The sequence below is a fragment of the Gekko japonicus genome, unplaced genomic scaffold, assembly GCF_001447785.1.
Source record: "Gekko japonicus isolate JY-2015 unplaced genomic scaffold, Gekko_japonicus_V1.1 scaffold306, whole genome shotgun sequence".
NCBI classification, from domain to species: domain Eukaryota; kingdom Metazoa; phylum Chordata; class Lepidosauria; order Squamata; family Gekkonidae; genus Gekko; species Gekko japonicus.
Genome location: NW_015172013.1, coordinates 346,771 through 369,146, shown reverse-complemented (window position 1 = coordinate 369,146; position 22,376 = coordinate 346,771). Strand labels below are relative to the sequence as shown.

The 22,376-nt window shown below is 47.4% G+C and overlaps 1 protein-coding gene across 2 annotated transcripts; it reads left to right on the top strand.

Annotated features, from left to right (window-relative positions):
• The first annotated feature begins 771 nt into the window (after nucleotides 1-771).
• Nucleotides 772-20,659, top strand: SLC25A44 (solute carrier family 25 member 44). 2 transcript variants are annotated; one of them, XM_015420289.1, is made up of 5 exons: nucleotides 772-915; nucleotides 10,461-10,583; nucleotides 12,513-12,951; nucleotides 17,585-17,712; nucleotides 20,468-20,659. In XM_015420289.1, the coding sequence occupies exons 3-5, from the start codon at nucleotides 12,525-12,527 to the stop codon at nucleotides 20,657-20,659; spliced, it is 747 nt and encodes a 248-aa protein (XP_015275775.1). In that variant the 5' UTR covers nucleotides 772-915; nucleotides 10,461-10,583; nucleotides 12,513-12,524. The 2 variants fall into 2 exon arrangements, with proteins under 2 accessions (XP_015275775.1, XP_015275774.1); XM_015420288.1 differs by having other exon boundaries at nucleotides 12,513-13,146.
• The last annotated feature ends 1,717 nt before the right edge of the window (nucleotides 20,660-22,376 follow it).

Below are 22,376 nucleotides of genomic sequence, written 5' to 3'. Positions count from 1 at the left end.
CCCCGAATTAAGGCAGATAACATAATGGAACCTCCCTATCCAGATGCAATGCACCTTAATAGCAAACAGTAGGAGGGGACCCCCCACACACACACATACCGGAGGACCGGGTGGGGGTGGGGTCATGGAAAGGACGAGACCCCCGATGGCAAAAAAAGAGCACGTCTTACACGTCTTTTCCAAGCGGACCCACTTGGCGCCGGGGGGGTGGGGGTGGCTCTGAATGTAAGCGAAGGCCCAGGCCGCAGCGAGAGAGAAAAAACATTCACACAGCCGGCCCTCAAACGACAAGCAAAACCGTCAATAAACGGGAGTACAGCGCCGCAGAAACTGGAACTTAACTTTTTAAAAATTGAGAGACACCCTAGGCGGCGGTTCTCTATGGGTACAAACTGGGGGCCCTCTAGGCCCGTACTATCTCTATGATGCACCCGCTCTCTAACTTTCCATTGGTAGCGACAGAGGGGAAACCCGGATGTCAGACCGGAAAAGGGGTTGCGTGGGCATCTTAATTCCGCCTCTAGTTCCCAAAGCTCGCCTCCCCCCCCCCCACTGTGCGCACGCAGCTTTGCCCGTTCCACCCCCTTTCGCTCCTTCCCCCGCCGGCCTCCATCTTAGCTCTTGTCCAGGAAGCGCGCGCAGTGAATCGAATAGAAGCCGATGTGGGCCTGCGTTGCCAGCACGTAAGATGGAGACGCTGAATTGCGGGCGGCGATTGGCTCGGGCAGGTGGCCAAAAGGCTCCGCCCCTTGGCCGTGGTCTCCGGTCGGACCGTGTGAGAGGACGCGGGAGAGAGGAGGAGAGCCGGGCCTGGCTGGGGGCGCCCTGGGGCAGAGGCCCCCGCCTGGGGCCAGAAGGAGAGAGCGGAGCCGCAGGGAGGGAAGAAAAGGGGAGGCGCCCAACGGCCACTTGCAGGTCAGTGAGGGGGAGGGGGGGATTTGAAAAGGGGCGGAGGCTCCATGCTGGGGAGGGAATACCCCAAGTAGTTGAGCAAGGGGGGCTGTTCTGGGGAATGGCGGGTTAATGGAGGGGGGTTTCACTTAAAATTGGGGAAGAACCCACTGAAAAGGGAGTTGTCAGCTTTTTAAGAGAGGGGGCGTGCTGTGAAAGCGGGATAGAGTCCAAGGGTAAAATGTGGGTTAGGGGAAAGTTCACACTACAAACCCCACTGTAGGGAGAGGTTATGGGTGGAGGACTGAAATAGGGAGCATATGAGAAGCTTAATATAGGGTAAGGTTGAGTGTGTAGACGGTTTGGGGCTGCCTAGGGCAAAGCAGGGATGGATAGTCAGTGGCAGGTAAATGTGGAAAGGTTTGTATGACTACCCCACGTTAATAAAATCCCAAAGACTGGAGCCTGTTGAGTGGAGGAACTTGTATTGGGAGAAGATGAGTTTGCTTTTAAAAAAAATGAGAGGAGGAAGAGGAGTGGTGTTAGGGTGCACAGTATGGGGAGCTGACATAAATTGGTTTCTTCACCTTGGGGATTGGAGAGAAGAGAGATTTGGTGAGTTTATCAGAGGGTGGGAGTGGAATTGGCAGGAGGCAGGTATCAGGGAACCTTACTGGGGATTGCTAGGATGATAGGCAGGTTAAAGAGATTTTCTGGGGAACAGTGTGGTGGTGGTGGTTTCAGCTTTGAGGGAGGCAATGTGTAGTTTGAAATTACACTTTTGAGAGTTGATTTCTAATGAAGGTTTATTAGAAAGGTCATTAGGGGCTAGACTTTGGGGCAAAATGTCTATTGCTATGTTAGCTGCCAGTAGCAAACTTTTATGTGTCTTTTAGCCATGAACTTTCCACTGTTCTTTTTTTGAACTCTGCAGTTTAAACTTGTTACTCATTTGCACTTCATGCAACCATGTGCCTGGCCTCTAGTTTACTGCATGATTACATATCCTGGTGTTTGTCCTCGTAGGACTCCAAATTTTGTTGAAGAGACAGGCCTTCTGGTTAATGGAAAGACGAAGATGTTGTCTCTTCAAAACAGGGCCAGGTCTGTCTGCCTAACTTGTCGCCCGTCAGAAGCACAGTCTGGGATTGCAAAAATGGGTTTCTATAAAGTTCACTTGGCAGGCCACTTAAAAACATTTATGGGCTGCATAGATTCTGGGCAGGAGGTGACATGTTGGACAGGCCTGCATAAGTGAATCTGGGGTGAAGAACTTCTTGTGTTGTGTTGCTGTAGATCGTCTTTGATATGGTTCAGGTTGTTGCTCACGGGGTGCCTTTGCTTAAGTTTTTGACTCTCAGCCTCCCCTCCCCCTTTATTTATTTTATTTATTTATTTTTGGATTTATATCCCGCCCTCCCCAAAGTCTCAGGGCAGCTAACAACAAGGCATGAATGCCAAAGTTAAAACAGTAAAAACAGAATAAAACAATGCAATACGATACACTAAAGTGTCGGTGCTCTAAATGTTACAATGGCCCCTGCCACATGTGTGTGGGGGGGGGAGAGCACGGCCAAAGTGCAGCTTTTTAAAGCTGCACCAAAAGAGACAGGCGGCGGCGGGATCACATAGATCCCCTGAGCCGCCGCACAATTCCTCCCCAGCACGATCAGATGCGGGGGAGGGGGGAGCTACTGAAGGGAGAGCGAGGCTGCCGAACTGCGCATGTGTGCGCGTGCGCAATTCGGCCGGGAGCTTGGATTGCTCCGGACGACGGGCGCAGCGGCGATCCCACAGCCACGCTTGCTGCTGTGCTTCAGGTAAGTCCTCCTCTGTAGGAGGTTCTTTTTCGCAGCGGCTTTTCCGGGTTTAGGGACGGATCGGGGATGGGTGCGCGCTGCTTCCCAGATGTTGCGATGAGATCGCGCCCGTTTGCTGCGCCCCCGATCCGTCCCTTTCCCGGGCCAAAGTCTTCCGTGTGACCGGGGCCATAGATCATTAATTGCAAGATGGGGTTCTGGAGTTATTAATACCATACCAACAACATACATCCCAGCAGCACTGTCATCCCATCTTCATCCAGGAACGTCTCGCACCCCAATGATGCCCACACAAGTAGTGGTAGAGGTGGGGTGATGGAAGATAACAGTGATGGAATAGTGGTGGTGGTGGCTCCTACTCAAAAGCCTGGTGGAAGAGCTCCGTCTTACAGGCCCTTGAGATGGTCCATGTGATCAAAAAGTCAGAATCCCCTGTACAGTGTCAACAGGTGTAGAATCTGTTTCCTGCCTCTCTTGAGTTTAAACAGTATGTGGCAGCTTCTTGCTTCTTCCTGTTTCCTTCTTTCTCGGTGGGGCTGTTGAAGAAACGGATTAAATTTTGTGTTATGCAAGGGCATGCTTCTGCTTGAGGATTCTTGTCCTGGGGACCTTTTTGCAAAGTGCTCCGCTGATCGTCCTTGTGGAGTTTTTGGTTTGTGATCTGACAGTAATCCAGTGTCCTCGACTGTACGATCCTACAGCTAAGTTGGGAGTAGAATTGCACTGGCTTTGTTTTCCTTCCGATTTTCCCCACGTGATAATTATGTTTTGCACCTTTCAGGTTATGACCTTGTTATTTGATGGTACTCTGCTTTCCCTGTTGCAAACTAGGGGAGTACAGTGTATGACCACACAGCAGATGGCCTGCACTTATGCATAACACTGGATTTATGTTGGCAGTTGGGCAAAAACTTTTGAAAGTCCAGCTAACTTGGCTACCCTGATCCCCTGTGAGCAGCCCAGAGATGAGTTCAGAATTATAATTAGAAGCGGGGGGGGTTGTGTTCCAGCTTGTTTAACCTCCTCTCCCTTTTGAGATCTGGGCAGAGTGGGGTAAGACCCTTGCTGTTCCCCGCTCTGGATGCGACCCAACCCCTCATTCTTGGACTTTTTCATCCAGAGCACAAAAGGCACAGCTTCATTAGCCAAAGAAGCACGTTCAGCCAGAGCTGCAACTCCTTGTAAACACAAGCTTCGTGAATGTGCTAAATGGGGACGAAACACGTCTATCTTTCTGCATTTCTTTGACTGTTTTTTTTAATACACAGAATGCCGTATAGTAAATAAACTATCCTAAACCATTGCAAACAAAAGTTCAAAATATATGAAACAGAACTGAAAATCAACAGATGCTAAGTGATATAAACGAGTAAAAGTGACAGTGGATACAGGGAAACTTTTATTCCTTAGACGAGCAAGCTTCGAGTCCAGTAGCACCTTAAAGGCGAGCAGGACTTCCAGGGTATACGTTTTCAGGGGTCAAAAGCTCCCTCTGTCAGGTGTGACGAAGGGCTCTTTGACTCTAGAAATCTTGTTGGTCTTTAAAGCGCTTGCTCTTCTTCCGCAAACCAACACAGCTTAACCACATAAAACATTTATTCCTTAGGATAGTAGAACTTTGGCCAGCCGATTAAACTGGTGAAGAATGATTCAGAGCAGACTAAATGGTATATTAATTAATTAATTAATTTTCACTTCATTTACACCCCACTTTTCTCTGCAACGGGGACTCAGAGTGGCTTACAACCTCTTCCTCTCTTTCATTTTATCCTCACAACAACCCTGTAAGGTAGTTTAGGCTGAAGAGTGTATGACCAGCCTACACTGTTGAGAATGCTTTTTGTTTGCTTGCTTGTTGGATGTCTTAGGTGACTAATGACCCAGGATGTGTATAATGGCAGCGGTCAAGCCAGTAAAACTGGTTGTGTGCCTAATCGCTTTTACACCCTTACTTGCAGGCCCATCACAAAGCAGTTTTGTGTTACTCTCAAATCGAACAAATCTGTAGCATAAAGGTTTTACTACTTCAGGAGCGCAAAGCGCCTTTCCAGTTGACAGAAGGATATACATAGATAGAGCAGAAGAAGAGAAGGCCAAAAAACCCAGCGGTCCAGGAGCTGAAATGTTACTGTGCAGAGAACACATGGAGCCAAGGCAAAGTCAGTGGAGTAAACAATCCTATCAAATGCAAGATAAGTAGCTTGCGTTGATCTAGCCACTCCCAGTTTCTGGAGTTCCAGTCTGATAGTGTGCAATCTGCAAATGCATTCCAGCTTTAGAGGCTTCACATTGGAGTTCCTTTTTGAAACTTCTTTCCTGGGGTATGGCAGCTTGAATTTTTTTCCAGGGAGGCTGCACTGCTGCCCCTTGTTGCCATTTGTACTGTACATCTGATTTGGATTCCTCATTTCTCTTGTGTATGATCCGGTGCTTTGGCCCTGGAAGGCCAGATAATGAAACTGAAGCTCAAATACTTTGGCCACCAAATGAGAAGGGAGCACTCACTGGAGAAGGTCAAAGAAGACGGGGACGGCAAAGGATGAGATGGTTAGACAGTTTCATAGATGCAACGAACATGAAATTGAGCCAACTTCAGAGGATGGCGGAAGACAGGAGGGCCTGGCGTGATCTGGTCCATGGGGTCGCAAAGAGTCGGACTCGACTGTGCGACTGAACAACAACAAAAATGGCACCAGGGTTAGTTACAGCAGCCAGATCCAGTCTTGTTGGCATGTGGGAGCAGATTTTTATTTATTCATTCATTTATTTACATTCATTGATCTGAGCAAGGTCTTCTGCAGGTGCCAACCTGCAAATGGGCAAAATCGACAACTTCCTGTACGTGTGCCTTCACAGTTGTCGTCCCTGCCTTATGGAAAGGCCTGCCAGAGGAAGTCAGGAAGGCTCCCACTCTCTTGGCTTTCCTCAACCTTCGCAAAACTGAATGACGCAAGAAGGCTTTCCTATGCAGGCAGTAGAGTTGCACTGTGCTAAACACTAATTCACAGAGTTACTTGGCTAAATCATTAGGGACTGTGGTCTATACTGCTGTGTTCAGCTTGTTGGAACTAGGAGCCTACTAGGTAATTTTTGCATCATTTAATTTGTCATATTAATACTAATGCTTTGCTTCAGTTCTGTTTTTAGGTTTCTGATAGGTTCTGCAACCATAATCCTATTGTACTGTTTATTGAATGTCCCATCCTGTTGATTGTATTGACTCACTCTGTATAATCCACCTTGAGTCCAACTGAGAAAGGTGAACTTTAAGTCCACCTTTCTCACTGAGACGCAAGGCAGACTCCATAATGTAAGTCAGTGCAATCAATAAGATGAGGAGCCATCTAGTAAACAATGTAATAGGACTGGGATTGCAGAAATCTGGAAGAAGGCATAGATGTTAAACATGATACATTAAACGGTGCAAGAAATGGTATTACATAAGTAGAAATATAATGCAGTGAAAGCAAGATAAGAACATAACAACATAAGAGACGCCAATGTTGGATCAGGCCAAAGGCCCATCCACTCCAACACACTGTCACACAGTGGCCAGAGATACCAGGTGCCATCAGGAGGTCCAGCTGTGGGGCCAGGCCACTAAAAGCCCTCCCACTGTTGCCCCCTCTAAGCACCAAGAATACAGACCGTCACTTGCCCCAGACTGAGAGTTCCTCTCTATACCTTGTGGCTAATAGCCACAGCTGGACCTCTGCTCCATAGGTTTATTCAATTCTCTTTTGAAGTTGTCCATACTTGTAGCCGCCGCCACCTCCTGTGGCAGTGAATTCCATGTTAATCACTCTTTGGGTGACGAAGTACTTCCTTTTATCCATTCTAACCCGACTGCTCAGCAATTTCATGGGGTGTCCACGAGTTCTTGTGTTGTGAGTAAGGGAGAAAAGTACTTCTTTCTCGACCTGCTGTATCCCATGCATAATCTTATAAACCTCGATCATGTCACCCCTCAGCCGTCATTTCTCCAAGCTAAAGAGCCCCAAGCGCTTTAAAATCGTACAGCAACAGGTAATGCATTTTAGTAGTATCATCCACAGTTCTATCTACCGAAACATCTTCCTAGATCATTCTGACATAATTCAGCCCTATGTGCTTTATAAAAATATCGTCCTGAACCATGCATTGTTTGCGGAAAGCTAAAAGAGCTCCTCAGGCAGTCCGTTCCACACATCATATCAGAGGAACTGCAAGGCTTCACAGCATGGCTGCAGGTGCTGGGTCTTATTATTTACTTATTTATTAAATTTAATTTATCAACCACCTTCCCTGGTGAAACCAGGCTCAGGGCAGTGTATAGTACAGTTGTATAAAACATCAATAAAACAAATTGAAATTTGCATAAGGCAATAAAAACATAATCTGATTAATTGCTTACAGATGATGCTAAAATCCTAGCCGTGCTATCTTGTGGGAAATGGGGGGGATGGAAAGTGGGTGTGCAAAGACTAAACCGCTGGCCGTCCTCCACTAAACGCCTGCCAGAACATTTCTGCCTTGCACACCCTGCGGAACTGTAAAATGTCCCACACGGCCCGGATGTTATTCGACAGAGAGTTCCACTGGGTTGGAGCCAGGGCAGAGAAGGCCCTGGCTCTGGTCAAGGACAGCCAGATGTCTGTCAGGCTGGGGACCACCAATAAGTTCAGATTTTCTGAGTGTAACGCTCTTCTGGAGTTACTTAGGTCCCTGACCGTTAAGGACCTTAAAGGTCAACACCATAACCTTGAATCTGATCCGGTACTCCACCAGAAGCCAGTGCAGCTCACGCAGCACCGGGACTTACTGTGCCAATGTCATTCAAATAGCTCTGGGAACAGAGTAGAACTGGCACACTCTGTTTTGTTGCAGAGGTTAGTTCTGGCAAACACACCACGGCCGCTGCCAGTCCCCTCCATAATCTTCAAATTTCTTTCTCTCAGTCTCTCCCCCATTTCCCAACAAATCGCTAGTAATTTCTCATACGCTTGTTAGTCTTTCTCCAGGGCTGGAGGCCTGAGTGACTGTCAGTCCCTGTCTAATCATTCTTAGCCCCCTACCCGTGCCCGAGGTGTCATAGAGAGCTGCTGTCAGTCAGAACAGATAATTTAAAAAGACAGAAGTGCCTCAAAGTGGACTGATAACCTGACTCTGTAAGGAAGCTTCATATGTTGTTGTGGTGCAGTGCATGCTTGCATGCGGGAGGGTCCCAGGTTCAGTCTCCGGCCGAGGCCTTGGAGAACAGCTGCCAATCAGAATAAACAATAGTGCCAATGGGCTGCTTCTGATGTTAATGGCTCAGGTGTGGCACACATTCTCCCTTTGAGGAGAAGCGCAGCATGCAGTGGAGCCAAGAGCTGGGTGTGGTGATGGCCATGTGGGATGCAGGGGGATCAAGGAGTATGGCTCGAGGAATTTGCCCATCCTCCAGAAGCTGTGTCTGCTGGGCAGGTGTGTGCGTGGGTGGGGCTGACCTTCTCACTGAAAGAGCACTGGGAATTCTGGGACGTGGCACTGAATGGGAAGGACTGCCTTCCCTTGTGCGTATTTGCCCAGTAATTAAGGTAACACAGCAGTCTGAACAGCCCAGACTGGCCTGGCTCATAAGAGCTTGGAAGCTAAGCAAAATTGGCCCTGGTTAGTACTTGGGTGGGAGACCACCAAGGAAGACTTGGGGTTGCCCTGCAGAGGCAGGCAATGGTAAACCACCTCTATAACATCTCTTGTCCTGAAAACTCCAAAAGTCGGTTGTGACTTGACAGCACTTAATTATTATATGATAATTTCCTTTTAAAAAACATGCATATTTTTATTAAAATGTTGCATCTTTTAAAATACCTAACCAAGCAAAGAAACAGCTGATAACAGACATTTTCTACCCCATTCACATCAATTTGGCAGCTAATGTATCAAGACACCAGTAGTTCCATAGGAAGGATTCGACCAAAGGCTAAAATCCCACTGAACGCCCGGGGGCTGAAATTTAGCTTCCTTTTGCTTTGAAGCCCTAATGCAGATTAGTCACTCCTTGATTTTTATTAACTTTTTAATGTATTAAAATGTTAATTATCTATTAAAATGTTTATGTTCTGCCAACCACTGAGGCTCAAGATGTCATATACAGAGGTCCATGCGTGGCTCTTAGCCACAAGGTCTAGATGGAACACTCTCTCTGGGGCAGTGATACTCTGTCTTCTTGGTGCTGGGGGGGGGGGGGGGCAAAGTATATGATGATTTATGGAAGCTCCTGCTTTGTTGGGAGGTGGCTTGTGACCAGAGCTGAGGACCTGTCTCTGATGGTGCTCTACTAATAGTGCGCTCTCTGTCTCTCTCTCTCTCTGTCTCTCTCTCTCTCTCCACATGTAATTCATTCACCTGCTGCCTTGTTTGTTGGCTTTTGGGATTCTAAGTGAAGTCGACCTGAGCTTTCTGGTTTGTTTTTGTGGTGCTGTTGGTGGTGGTGGGGATTGTACGCAGTTGCTTTTTAAATTCATTAATCCAGTAATTAGCAACACCGATTTTTGTATTAATATCACTTTCTCTGTTAGCCGCCTTGGAAGTTCCGTGAACTGAAAAACTCGTGGAATGCAAATATTTGGAATAAATGTCAGCACGTGTAGGTTTCTGAGAATTTTGTCTCAGTTGAATCCAGGCTAAATTTCCAAATGGCAGAATGGAACTTTCCTGCCTCCACCCCACACACTGCAGCCTGCTGATCTCCTTGCAGTGCTGCCCTTGAGGGGCACAGGGGTCACTGAGGAATTGCCATGAAGGAGGTTTGCAATGGGAAGGAGAAATTGATGGAAATTGCCAGTTTAGGCTGGATCTAGCCCAAAGTTTCAGCCCTCAGGACTGAGAAATAAAACCTTGAATCCAGTGTAGAGGTGGTGGTGTTGCTTTTTGCCAACATTTAGAAGCTAGAGAATCTGTGGTGGGGTGAGATTCTAGGAATCAGGATATTTGGGGGGTGGGGATACAGTAAGAGTAGTTCACCAGTGGAATGGGCTGCCTGGGGAGGTGGTGAGCTCCCCCTCACTGGCAGTCTTCAAGCACCAGCTGGACGAACACTTGCCAGGGATGCGCTAGGCTTTTCCTGTATTAAGCAGGGGGTTGGACTAGACTCTGTGATTCTGTGAATTATGGTAGCTGCCATCTTCTCCCTCCCCTCTTCCAAATGGCCCCTGTATCATTCCAGTCTTGGTTCTTCTACAGTGGCTCCCTATTTGTTTTGGTGCACAAGTCAAGGTGTTGGTGTTGACCTTTAAAGCTCTACATAGTTTGGGACCAGCATACCTGACGGACTGCCTACTCCCTTTTGAACCTACCCAACCACTACAGTGATCTACCAGTGCCCTGCTTCGGGTTCCCCCACCTTCAGTTAGGCAGCTGGATACTCAGGAAGAGGGCCTTCTTGGTCGTGGCCCCAGAACTCTGCAACTCTCTCCTCAGGGACATTATTTTGTCCCTTTCTGCCAGCGGATGAGGAGTTTTTTGTTTTGTTTGACGTTCCCTTGCAATCCCACCATCCTGACCAGTGTTTTAATAATGTTTATGACTTTGTATGTATTTTAGCTCTGTTAATTTTTTAGATGATGGGAGGGTGGGTTGGTTTTAATAGTTCTAAAATGTGTTTTTTATGATGTATGTTTTAATTTTTTAGCCACCTTGGTAACACTTGTGAGGGCAGAAAGGTGAAAGACAAATTTTGTAAGAATAAAAAATAAAATCTGTCAAATATATTCTCATGTCTTGCAGAAAGTTTGGGATTCTGAAGAAAGGAAAAACGGGAGACTTTGCAGTCACTTGGTACTCCGAATGAGCGTTGCAATGATTCCTCGGCTGAGTGCAAATTCTTTTGTGCTACATGAACACTGAAAGGTACCCTTCGGCCTTTGCCAAATTCTGTCTTCATCCGGGTTTTGGCTGTTTGATGCTGGTTCATTTCCAGCATCACACCAGCCCACAGTTCGTGCTACCCACCGTTTAGAGTACCGAGCATCGTCTGAGCTTCAGAACATACCCCAAGCAATGGAACATAGTCTAGAACCGCTTGTCTGCTCCCTCTCCCCATTTGCTTTGTGCTCCAGACTTCTGGAAGCAGAGCATGGGCTTGTTAATTTGATCATCATGCTGCATTGTAGTTACCCTGCTTCAGCCCCGTTTTGGTGCCCTGTCTGAACAGAGGCAGTGTAATCCCTTCCTAGAAATTCAGAAACCTGTGGGATTTCTATCAGGAGAATCCCATCGACATTTAATTTATAGCAAGACTCTGGAGAACAAGAATTTGGGTTCAGGTTAAGTTGGCATTTGCCATCTTCCTGCTGCAGGCTGCTCCCCCCCCCCCCCCCCGGGGGGGGGTGTGTGTTGGCGCCCCCCCCCCCCCCCCCCCGGGTGTCATTCTTCGTGGTCCCCTGTCCCCCAAGAGCAACATTTCATGGAGATCAATCAGAGCAGGGAGGCAGGAACGTTCCGTTCTGCCACTGGAAAAATTTAATTTGACTCCAATCCAGTATTCCTTAACAACAGTTTACTTTTAAGGATAGAACTAATACAGTCTGTGTGCAGGATAAGAAACCTAAGGCAAAGAAAGCCATAGCAGTTCAGTAATTCCAAAGAACACAGATTCAGGTGGGGTAGCCATGTTGGTCTGAGGCAGCAGGACAGAGTTTGAGTCCAGTGGCACCTATAAGACCAACAATGTTTTATTCAAGGTGTGAGCTTTCGTGTGCAAGGCACACTGAAGAAGTATCTGAAGACATGTGCTTGCACACGAAAGTTAGTCTTTGTTAGTCTTAAAGGTGCCCCTGGACTCAAACTTTGTTCAAAAGAACACAGGTATTGAATTTAGTGGGAATATGTCTTATTCCAGGTTCCTTACCATCAGCTGGTTAATGTTGGAACAAGGAAGAGCCAGCAGTGAGGGATATATTTTTGGTGGTCAACTTCTGCATCAGGCTTACATAGATGCATTATTGTCCAAAGCTATGCAGGTCAATGTTAATACCAAGACAACTGGGGGAAAACTTTTGATCTGTTTTTGAACTTAAGACATAGCATAATGTTCCAGAACTCTCTTACTGGTGACTCCTGTGTAGTGGAACTGTCATCTTCCACAAGTCAAGGAGGCCCCCATATTATTAGCATTTCAACGGCTGTGCAAGACCAGACTTATTTTGGTAGGCCTTCCAGGAGATAATCCTCTGAAATCATGGATGGTGGGTACCATTTTAAAAGTGGCATTATTCCCTCTTGTGTGGGAGAAAACACCTCTTCTGTGATCAGGTTTGTTGGAACATGTGTGTCCAAGTTTGTACAGATTTATTTTAATTTAGAACCGGGGGGAAACCCTAATCGACTGTGACTTCTTTAGTTGGATAACGGGCCCGTTAGAAGCCATGAAAGAGTCTGCCGCTGCATGGCAGAATGCTGGCCTTCGATGCAGAAGAACCCAGTTTGCATCCCTAGCAACCCCAGTTAAAGGTAACAAGAGGTACCCTTGAAGAGTCAGAGTAGGCAGAACATCAATGTATGGCTTGCACAAATGGTGGTTTGGCGTTTGACCTGACTTCCATGGTTATGGCTGGTGCTCCAGAGGCTGGCCAAGGAGACTAAAATAAATTTATGACCTGAAAGAGGGACAGCAGAAGCAAAAACAGACAAGCATGCTTAGATTACAGTTTGGAAACTCGAGCTACAGTGTGAAAGATTAAGACTTGGCTAATAGATTTAATGCAGCAGGCAGGTATGATCAAGTAGGTCTGAATCTTCAAAGAGCGAGGATCTCACTTCCTTCTGCCTCGTTTCCAGGGGGCCTCAGCCATGGAGGACAAGCGTAACATCCAGATCATCGAGTGGGAGCACCTGGACAAGAAGAAGTTCTACGTCTTCGGCGTCTGCATGACCATGATGATCCGGGTCAGTGTGTACCCCTTCACGCTCATCCGGACGCGGCTGCAGGTCCAGAAGGGGAAGAGCCTTTACAACGGGACCTTCGATGCCTTTGTCAAGATCCTGCAGACAGAAGGCGCGACGGGGCTCTATCGGGGCTTCTTGGTGAACACCTTCACCCTGATCTCGGGCCAGTGCTACGTGACGACCTACGAGCTGACCCGCAAATACGTTTCCAGGTACAACAACAATAACACCGTCAAGTCTGTGGTGGCTGGTGGCTCAGCTTCCCTGGTGGCCCAGAGCATCACGGTGCCCATAGACGTCGTCTCTCAGCACCTGATGATGCAGCGGAAAGGTGAGACCATGGGCCGGTTCAAGGTGCATACCTCTGAAGGCAGGTGCTTCCCAGTTTTTGGGCAGACGCGGGACATAATTTCTCAGATCTTCAAGGCTGACGGGCTGAAGGGCTTCTACAGGGGCTACGTGGCATCCCTCCTCACCTACATTCCCAACAGCGCCGCCTGGTGGCCCTTCTACCACTTTTATGCAGGTAGGTGGAACCAGAACGTCAAAAGCTCAGAACCCAGTACATGTAGTCCCTTTATAAGGACCAACCTAATGACACATGGCAGTGTGTGTAAGCTTTCACATTCCGTAGAGCTCTGCATCTGGCCAGATGTGGAGAAATATTAAAAGAGGGGAAAGGCAGATTTTTTTTTCAGGTCATGGTATTAAGAAGACCTCTTCAGGCCAATGTCTGGTGGGGTTTGCTGACAGGCAAAGGGGAATCAGGTTTCAGGTTGCTGCAAGCCAGGGGCCCTAAAAGCAAGAATTAATAAAACATTTAAACTCCATAGCAGCAATTCCCCTAGTCTCTAACCTCTCTGCAGGGTTACCAAGTTTGAGTTGGAAAATTCCTGGAGATTTGGGGGTGGTGCCTGGGGAGGAGAAAGACCTCAGAGGAGTATAGAACCCACCCTCCAAAGCAGCCATTTCTTCCAGGGGAAGCCATCTCTGTTGACTAGGAATCACTTGTAATTCTGGGAGATCTCCAGGCCCCACCTTAGAAGGAAGGGGAAACCAAAGCCAGCCTCACCCTCTGTGGGAAGACAGTGGCCTGTTTGTTGTCTTCTGTACCTTGGGGACCTCCAGGTTAGTCTGTAGTAATGTGTTCTTTGTGGGGCTGCTCATCCAGAGGCCTCATTGGTCACAGAATGCTGCTTCCTGACTTGACACCCACAACTGAAACAGCTGCATCAGCTGCCAGTGTGTTCCTGAGTTCAGTCCGAGGTGTGGCTTTTATCCTGTAGAGCAGAGGTTCCCACACTTATTTGGCCTACCACACCCCCTTTCCAGAGGAAAAAAAATTACTCAGCGCCCCCCTGTAAATCTACCTTCAAGAAGTGGACAAAAAGATGCAGTGACAATTTTGCACATAGTAAAGAAAGATGTTGTTGTAAATAAGACACTTTGAAGCTCGAAATCATGAAAGTATTTTATAAAATCAACCATAGTAGCATTTGCATACAGAAAATTAAGATAATGAAGGATAATATTAAAATAAAAATCACAAATAACATTAAAAATAATCCTAATGAGAAGGTGCGCAGCTATCAATTTATTAATGTTTGGCTCTATTTTTGTCAGCAGCAATATCTTAAATCACCACGATTAGCTTTTTACAGTCGGTTTCTTTTTTTAGTTGATTTGTGACTGCACTGAACCCACGTTCCACTAAATATGTTGAAGGAAATGCAATTAAAAACTTTTGTCCTATAGTCCATAATCCAGGATAAAGTGTAGTTATCTGCTTTTGCAGCCAGAACTGTTGGTAGCCATCTTTGAATTTAAATTTCAGTGTCTTACTTAGACAGATATATGGAGACAGGAATGAGAGGATTATTCCAAAGGTATTTCCTGACATATAGGTGAAACAGGAGAGGGTGGATAGAAACATGCAACATGTTTCATTCATAACAATAGCACAGACCGGAGGCTCTTTGCCCCTGCCTGCCTGTACATTTGACAGACAAAAGGACTGGCCATTTGGTCAGTAGAAGATGCCTGAGGCAAGAGCAGAGACTTGCCCATTCTAGCCCTTTTTGGACTCAGCTGACAGGATAGATTGGGCGGGGGGGGGGGTTGCTTGCATGGAGGATGCTGGGCAGTGAGAGCCAGTTTGGTGTAGTGGTTAAGTGCGCGGACTCTAATCTGGGAGAACCGGGTTTGATTCCCCACTCCTCCACTTGCACCTGCTGATGTGACCTTGGGTCAGTCACAAGCTCTGGCACAGCTGTCCTTGAAAAAGAGCAGTTTGTGTCATTCTCTCAGCCCCACCTACCTCACAGGGTGTCTGTTGTGGGGAGGGGAAGGGAAAGGAGTTTGTAAGCCGCTCTGAGACTCTTAAGTGAAGAGCAGGGTATAAATCCAATCTCTTCTTCTTCTTCTCTTCTTCAGTGCAGCCAGCCTAGAGAATCTTCTCTTTGGCCTGAGTTTTCCCAGCCAAGATGCGGTTCTCCTAGCCTCCCAGCAAAAACCACTGCTTTAAGCCAAGCCTGGCTTCATAGGGCACTGCTTGTGAAGGTTCAGAGGTCGTTTTGGGGTATCTCTCTCAGGGAAAGACCACCCCGGGTTCAGGGCTGAGGATGCTGGCAGCAACACTCACACACCCACCGCCAGTACCCTCCCAAGCAACCAAAAGGAATAAAGCAGAACTTTTAAAAACCTTCACAAATCACAATGGAAAACCACAACAGAACAACACCTGAGCACTATCAGGGACAACAAACGCACAATATTTATTTATTTATTTATTACATTTGTATCCCGCCCTTCCAACATGGGCTCAGGGTGGCGAACATAGAGGCAAACGCCATGCATAAAACAATAAAACAATCATTACCTATAAAACAGTTTAAAGTCGGTGCTCAACAGACCATATCAATTCCATAATAAAATGCCAATAACAGTAACACACTCGGAGTAAACACAATTGTCTCTGCTCAATTGATGTTACACTATAACTGTCATCCCCATACCAGGGCCAGTGCGCCTCATGATCTTAATATGGTGGTGGTACAATGGTGGTGGCAGCCCCTACTTGAAAGCCTGGCGGAAGAGCTCCGTCTTACAGGCCCTGCGGAACTGCATGAGGTCCCGCAGGGTCCTGATCTCCTCCGGGAGCTCCTTCTACCAGGTAGGTGGAACACTGAACCCACAAACAGCAGCTGACACACACACACACATCGCTAACCAAAATACACAACGGAAACAGCAGTACAGTCTCAAGAAATATATTTAAAAACCAACCAGATAATTACAATATTTAAACAACCAATAACAAAAGTTGAATCACAAAGTTTAAAACATTGAGCAAAAACCCTCACAAAACCAGCAAGCAACTACTACAGTTAATTAAAAAAACAATCCAACAGAAATACTTATAAAGGCAAACCAAACTTTTAAAACTGTCACCAAAATTTTCTAACTTTAAAAGACTACTAAGCCAAACCCCCACCCCACCCCCAACAAGCAACTACAATTAAGTTAAAAACAATCCTACAGTAATGCTTTTAAATGCAAAACAAACTTCTAAAACTTTCCCCTGAAATTATTAACTGTTAGAGAGTAAGGCTTAGCCAGCCTTCACCCCACACCCAACAGAACCCTAACCCAAAGCCACCCCAGGCAGCCGCCCAGTTTAAAAGGTCCTTTTACTAATATCCTCCTTTTTAAAAAATATGTATTTTCCCCAAATCTTGCCTTTTAGATTTCTTCTTCAGTCCAGGTAGAGTCAACCACGATCCATGCAGGCAGGCAGGCACAGAGCAGCAGCAGCTGAAGGCCTGAAGCCAGAGGCCAGCAGCAGCCACCACACAATAGCCCAGCAGCAACACCACCCTTACAAAGGGTGCACATGCTTTTGCAGTTTGAAAATGTATGGCTGTGATTGGCTGTGGGGACCCCTCTCCACCTCCCTCTCTGATCCCAGGGAAGACCAGGCAGGAAAAGGCTGCTTTAGATAGGTTCTGGACTCTTCTTTCTTTATGCTTCCACCGCCCCCTTTTTTTCCTTCAACACCCCCCAATTGCACCCAAGGCTCCTGCCTACCACCTGGATCATTCCAGCACCCCCACTCCCACCCCCCAGGGGACGGTATTGCCCACTTTGGGAACCAGTGCTGTAGAGCCTTAAACAGCCTAGGCTGGGCATGTCTAAGGGAACACCTCCTCCCCTAAATGTGCTATGTGCCAATGGAGCCCTGCTTCAGATTCCATCTGATGCGGACTCCAGACTGGTCTTTTCATGGAGCAGGGCTGTTTGGCTTGGTGCCCTCTCTTGCAGATCAGCCCCCCCCCCCCCCCTTCCATGCAAGGGCTCTTTAAACATGCTTTATGAGTTCCCCTCAAATCACAAGATGATCTAGCGGCACACTTCTTAGGCAAGACCAGAATGACAACTTAATGTAGCACTAAATTGTCATTTGTCCTGCTCATTCTAGCAGTAAAATAGTACCCTCTGGTGGCCGGCTGTATTATTTCAGGATGTCTACTGAGACCTAGTTCTGTACAGAGATAGTTAAAGCCATGCAAAATCAACTGTCAAGTTGTGTGCAAGCTGTTGGGTTTTCCAGAATGTTTCTTCAGGCGGGGTGTTAAGCAGGAAAAGGACATAGTGGAGGCCCCAGTCCATTTTATCAGGTCTCCAAATGTGGAAGAGGCTCTTAGCAGATTTACAAACGAGGTGGTTATGTGGGGGTAACAGTACGGTGTGATGGGTCCGTGGCTGAGAATTGCTGTGGGTAGATGTTTATTCCCCGAGATGCTAATATCCCCTTCCCAAATCAGATCAAGGTCCATCTAAGCTGTCAGCTGGAGGCTTCTGGGAAGTGAAGCCAACAGCCCTTCCCTGGTCTTTATCCCCAGCATCTGCTGCTGCCTGGTGTTTCATGCTGGTGTCCATAACCTGGCATTCTCTCCTGTCCCCAGAACAGCTTTCTAGCCTCACGCCCACAGACTGCCCGCACCTGCTCCTCCAAGCCGTCTCCGGGCCATTGGCAGCTGCCACGGCTTCCACCCTCACCAACCCCATGGACGTCATCCGGGCTCGCGTGCAGGTAAGAGTTGCTACAGCTTGATGGCTCCACTGCCTGAGGCCCAAAATTAATTTTGACATCTTGCATTTGCACATAATTAACTTGACTTGTACCTTTTTCACAGATGTGGGAGATAGCAAAACAGGCACTCCTACAGGTCACCACACTGGTTTCCCATCTCCTTCTGTGCCCTTTTCTTTACAATTCATGTTCTTCATAGCCTGGTCCTGTTTTTTTCGTAGAGAAGGCCTTTGCCCTCAATAATAAAGTGCTTTCTATGTATGCTGGTCTCAGAGATTCAGGCTCTGATTAAAAGCATGTCAGCAGGGCTTGGAATGACCTAAACTGAAAGCGGCTTCATCTGTTATTGGGTAAGGAGCCACAGTTTAGTGGCAGAGCATATGTGCCTGCTGAAGGAAGTCCTTGATTTCATTCCTGGTATCCTTAGCTCAAATACCCAGGAGTAGCGAGGCTGGGGACAAACCAGAGAGCCACTGTGGAAGCTGGCTAGTGGGCTAATTGGATCAACAGGATAGTTCAAGCGGCAACTTTGGATGATATGTATAGTCATTCTATTCCCTTAGCCTGGTATATTTCTCTGTATAATTTTCACTCCTGTTTTTGCCACTGTCTCCTTTCCCCTTAAATCGCTCTGCCTCACCTTTCTCACTGCTGCTTTTGTCTTGCAGAACAGTTCCATCTCTCTTTTCAAACCCAGTGATTCTCTGTTGTTAAGTTCTGCACATAATATGCCATTAAATCAGACTTGTGCAGTTCTAATGATTTAATTTGTGCTATTCTGAACCAGTAGTCAAACGTTCTGGGCCCAAATGTGTTGCAGCGCCTATTTCTTTTTGTCCCCATGCTTCTGTCACCCTCCCAAGTGCCTTGGCCTGTCCCTTGGGGCTTCCTTCTGGCTATTGAGTTGTGCGTTAAGTGCTTTCTGCATAGATTGTTCAGATAAGCACTTTTCTGCCTGAAAAGGTACAGAGAATGTTAATGCAGCTCTGATTTCATAAAAGGGATGGTGGTAGTGGTTGTTATTCTTCTCCAGAACAAGGAAGAGAGGTCTGACATTAAACTGGCAGAATGCTCAGATGTGTAGCATTGGCACACTGTGTGCCCAAATAAGGATGCACCTCGACTACAGCCTTACCAACCAGTTGTGTCGGACAGTTGTACCCCCTCCTATTCCAAATGCCAGCTTTAAACCCACCAGTTGTGTGTAGTCTCAGTCTTAACCCTTCACCGTTCCCAAGTGAAACGTATCTTAAGTATAGATCAAGGTGGGCAGCCGTGTTAGTCTGAAGCAACAGAACAGAGTTAGAGTCCAGTGGCACCTTTAAGACCAACAAAGTTTTATTCAAGGTGTGAGCTTTCGTGTGCACGCACACTTCGTCAGACAATTGTCTTGAATAAAACTTTGTTGGTCTTAAAGGTGGCACTGGACTCTTAACCAATGTTCCCTCTAAGCTCTGGAGTCTTGTGAGCAAAAATTCTACTTTGTGAGCTACCGGCATTAAAGTTGTGAGCAAACAATTTGGCTACCGCATAAATTAGTTTGCTCTGGAGCCCTCCTTCCTGAGCTATGACAAAAATGTGTGAGCTGGAGGCTAAAAAACAGTGAGTCAGCTTAGAGGGAACACTGCTCTTAACTATATCCTAAGTATGCATTTGCTGGGTTGGTGAAACAGTATCTGAGCAGTATCTGTAGAGTGCAGGTAGGCGCTCGCAGGACTGAATGCCATTCCAGAAGCAAAACATACAAACAAGTCCATCAGGGAGTCTAGCCTAACCTCTTTCCTGACATTCTGGCTTTCTCTAGCCGGGTATTTTTTTTATGGAGTAGCTTTCTTTAGTGCAGTCCCACCCACCCCCAGTCTCAAGCGGTGCAGCCCCCCCATGTAGGTCTGCCACCTCCATACTGACGCCTGTGTTTGCTTGCATTCATTCCTCTCTGTCTTCTCTTTCCAATGCTGTCCCACAGTGCCCTAGTCTACACTTAAACGGTAATCACCTTGGGACAGGGTGCTAGATGCTGGTTTTTGGTTTAAGCAGCTGTCAGGCACCGTGTCCAATGCTCACTGTGTTCTTAATGTGAAGAGTCATCTCTTTGCAGGACCTTAATGCTGCGCAAGGACACAGGCAGTCTCTCACGCCTACTGGGCCCAGACCAGGAGTTCAGTAATTGGCCTAGGCTCCCTCTGCCGTAGTCAGCACACACCAGGTCTGCCTAAGCTGGTGAGGAAGAACAGGATTGTCTCTGCAGCTGAGCTGCAAGGTCTTCCAGGCACCTCCACCCCCAGCTCAGGAGAATGCCCGTGGCTCCTTCATGCTGTGCTGTGTTTCTGAAGCACTCCAGGCATCTCAGATGCTCTACGGAACATCGAAGAGCTGCAGCTGTTATTCTGGGCTCGGGGCTTTGAGGGACTCCCGAGTCCTTGTAATGTCAGACACAAGAATCTGCCTCTCTCAGAGGCAGGGCCAGGGTCTTTCTGACTACAGGTTCTGTCGGCTGTCAAGGCTCGTCGAGTGCTTTATAGGTCAGAATCTTGAGTGAGCCCCAAGTGCAATTGCTTTTGGCTGTTCAGTTCCAGGAAGGAACACAGCCTTAAAACTGGGTAAAATAAGGAATTCAGGCATATCTTTGGAACATGGCATAATTGGTTACCTTGTAGAATTAATGTGCATTGGGGTCTTGATAGCGGAATGCTCCCAGCTCTACTGAAACTTCAAACCAAACCTCTCTGACTGTGTGGTTTTCTTTCCTCCCAAGGTGGAAGGCAAAAACTCCATCATTTTCACTTTCAAGCAGCTGATAGCGGAGGAAGGGCCCTGGGGCCTCATGAAAGGCCTCTCAGCTCGCATCATCTCGGCCACCCCTTCCACCATCGTCATTGTGGTGGGGTATGAGACGCTGAAGAAACTGAGCCTCCGTCCGGAGCTGGTGGACTCCAGGCATTGGTAGCAGCCGGCCCCCCCCCCCCCCCCCAGAATCTCTTGGACCATTGTCAAGGTTGGCAATTCACCAAAAATATGAGAGTCTGGTGACTGGAGAGCTCTCTCGTCGTGGGACTGTGGGGCATTCAGTGCAAGTGGTTGTATCAAGCCATCTGTTTCCCCTACTCCAGTATTGCTCCACTGCGTCCCTCTGGGATGGTCCCAGCATTCTGCAAAGGAAGAGCCTGCTGTGAAACTCTCTGACCGCCAATTCTCGTGCAAGCGAAACACAGCACTTCTCCTGGTGATGGGTTCTGAAATTCAACGACCTAACAGTTGAAGCAGAGCCCCAGTGTCTTCTCAGAATGGGTTTTGATCCTTTTGCCAAATTCCCGCAACCGGGAGCCCAGCTGGGAAGTCTACCGGTGGCAACAGTGTCTGCCGGTAGACAGAAAATATTTAATTGATAAAAGTCCCATCCCCCCCCTACCCCCAAATCTTCTAATATTTGAAGTTTTGAGATGGAGGGGAAAGCACCAAGTGTTATTTTTTTAAGACGCTGCTTTGATACCTGGACAAGATTTGTACATATTAATTTTTTTCTCCTTTTGTATATTCTTGAAAACTTTCTTGCCAATCTTCCATGATCGAAGCAGTTGCTCTCTTTTTTCTTTTGATGTGTCAAAGGTGATTTTTAAAGGAAGTTCCCTTTTTGATCCATGGTAGCTGTGATGTAAAATCGTTCCGTGTGTGCGTGTACCTTCCGAGAGGAGGTTCTCTCTAGAGAGAGTGCTCCAGTTCTGTGGCCTTTGCAATGGGAGTGTAAGGGGGGGGGTCTACATTCTAAAACATTTCCCCCTCTATTCCCCCCCCCCCCCAAAGCACGAAAAATTCTGATGATTCTCTCCTCTTGGTGGGCATCATCCGAAAGGCAGAGTGTAGTTTTGCTGAAACGATTTGTAAGATACTGGGTGTTTTTTTAATGTTCCTTATATAAGGTATGTCTGCCTTGATTATTGAACGAACGTTTTGTTTAACATATAGAAATGTGGTGGGGGGAGAGGAAATATTCCCTCCTCCCTCGGAGGTCGACAGGCCCTTTGGCACCCTGGCTTGTCCAGCTTTTGTGGCCCTTCTCTGGCTTGGACGGGGTCAAACAGCCGTCGGGTCAGTGAGAGAGGATGTGTGAGATCAGGTGGTTTGACCCAGTCCTTTCCAGCGTTCACTCTACCCTGTCCTCTCCCATCTGGATACTGTCCCCATCTCTGGTGCTTTTTCAACCCAGCTCCCTCTTTTGTCTGCAGTGGGTCGTTTTGCTCCCCCCTCCCCCCACCAGCCTCAGCCATTCGTGTAGTTATCCTTGCAAGGTGTGTGGGGGTGGGGTGGGGAACGGAGGTCGTTGTCACATGACGGAAGTAATTTTACTCCCTTTATCGTGCGGTGTGGGGTGGGCGTCCTTGAAAGCGGCGCCTGATTTCGGTGATACTCTCTGCACTTTGGTGGTTCTTGCTGCTGTGAGGATTAACAAATTAACTTATGCCGGTTTACACGAGTGCCATGACTGAGAGGTAAGAGAAAGGGATTCTTGAACATTGTTCTCTAAGTAGGCCCCGCGCAGAAACATAGAGCATGCAAAGACCCCGTTTGATTTCGGTGCGCAGTAGGCCACCGGTGAAACCTAGCCGTGTGCCCCCACCTCTTGCAGAGGTCTCTCCTTTAGTCCTCTGCCTTGACGCACAGAGAGG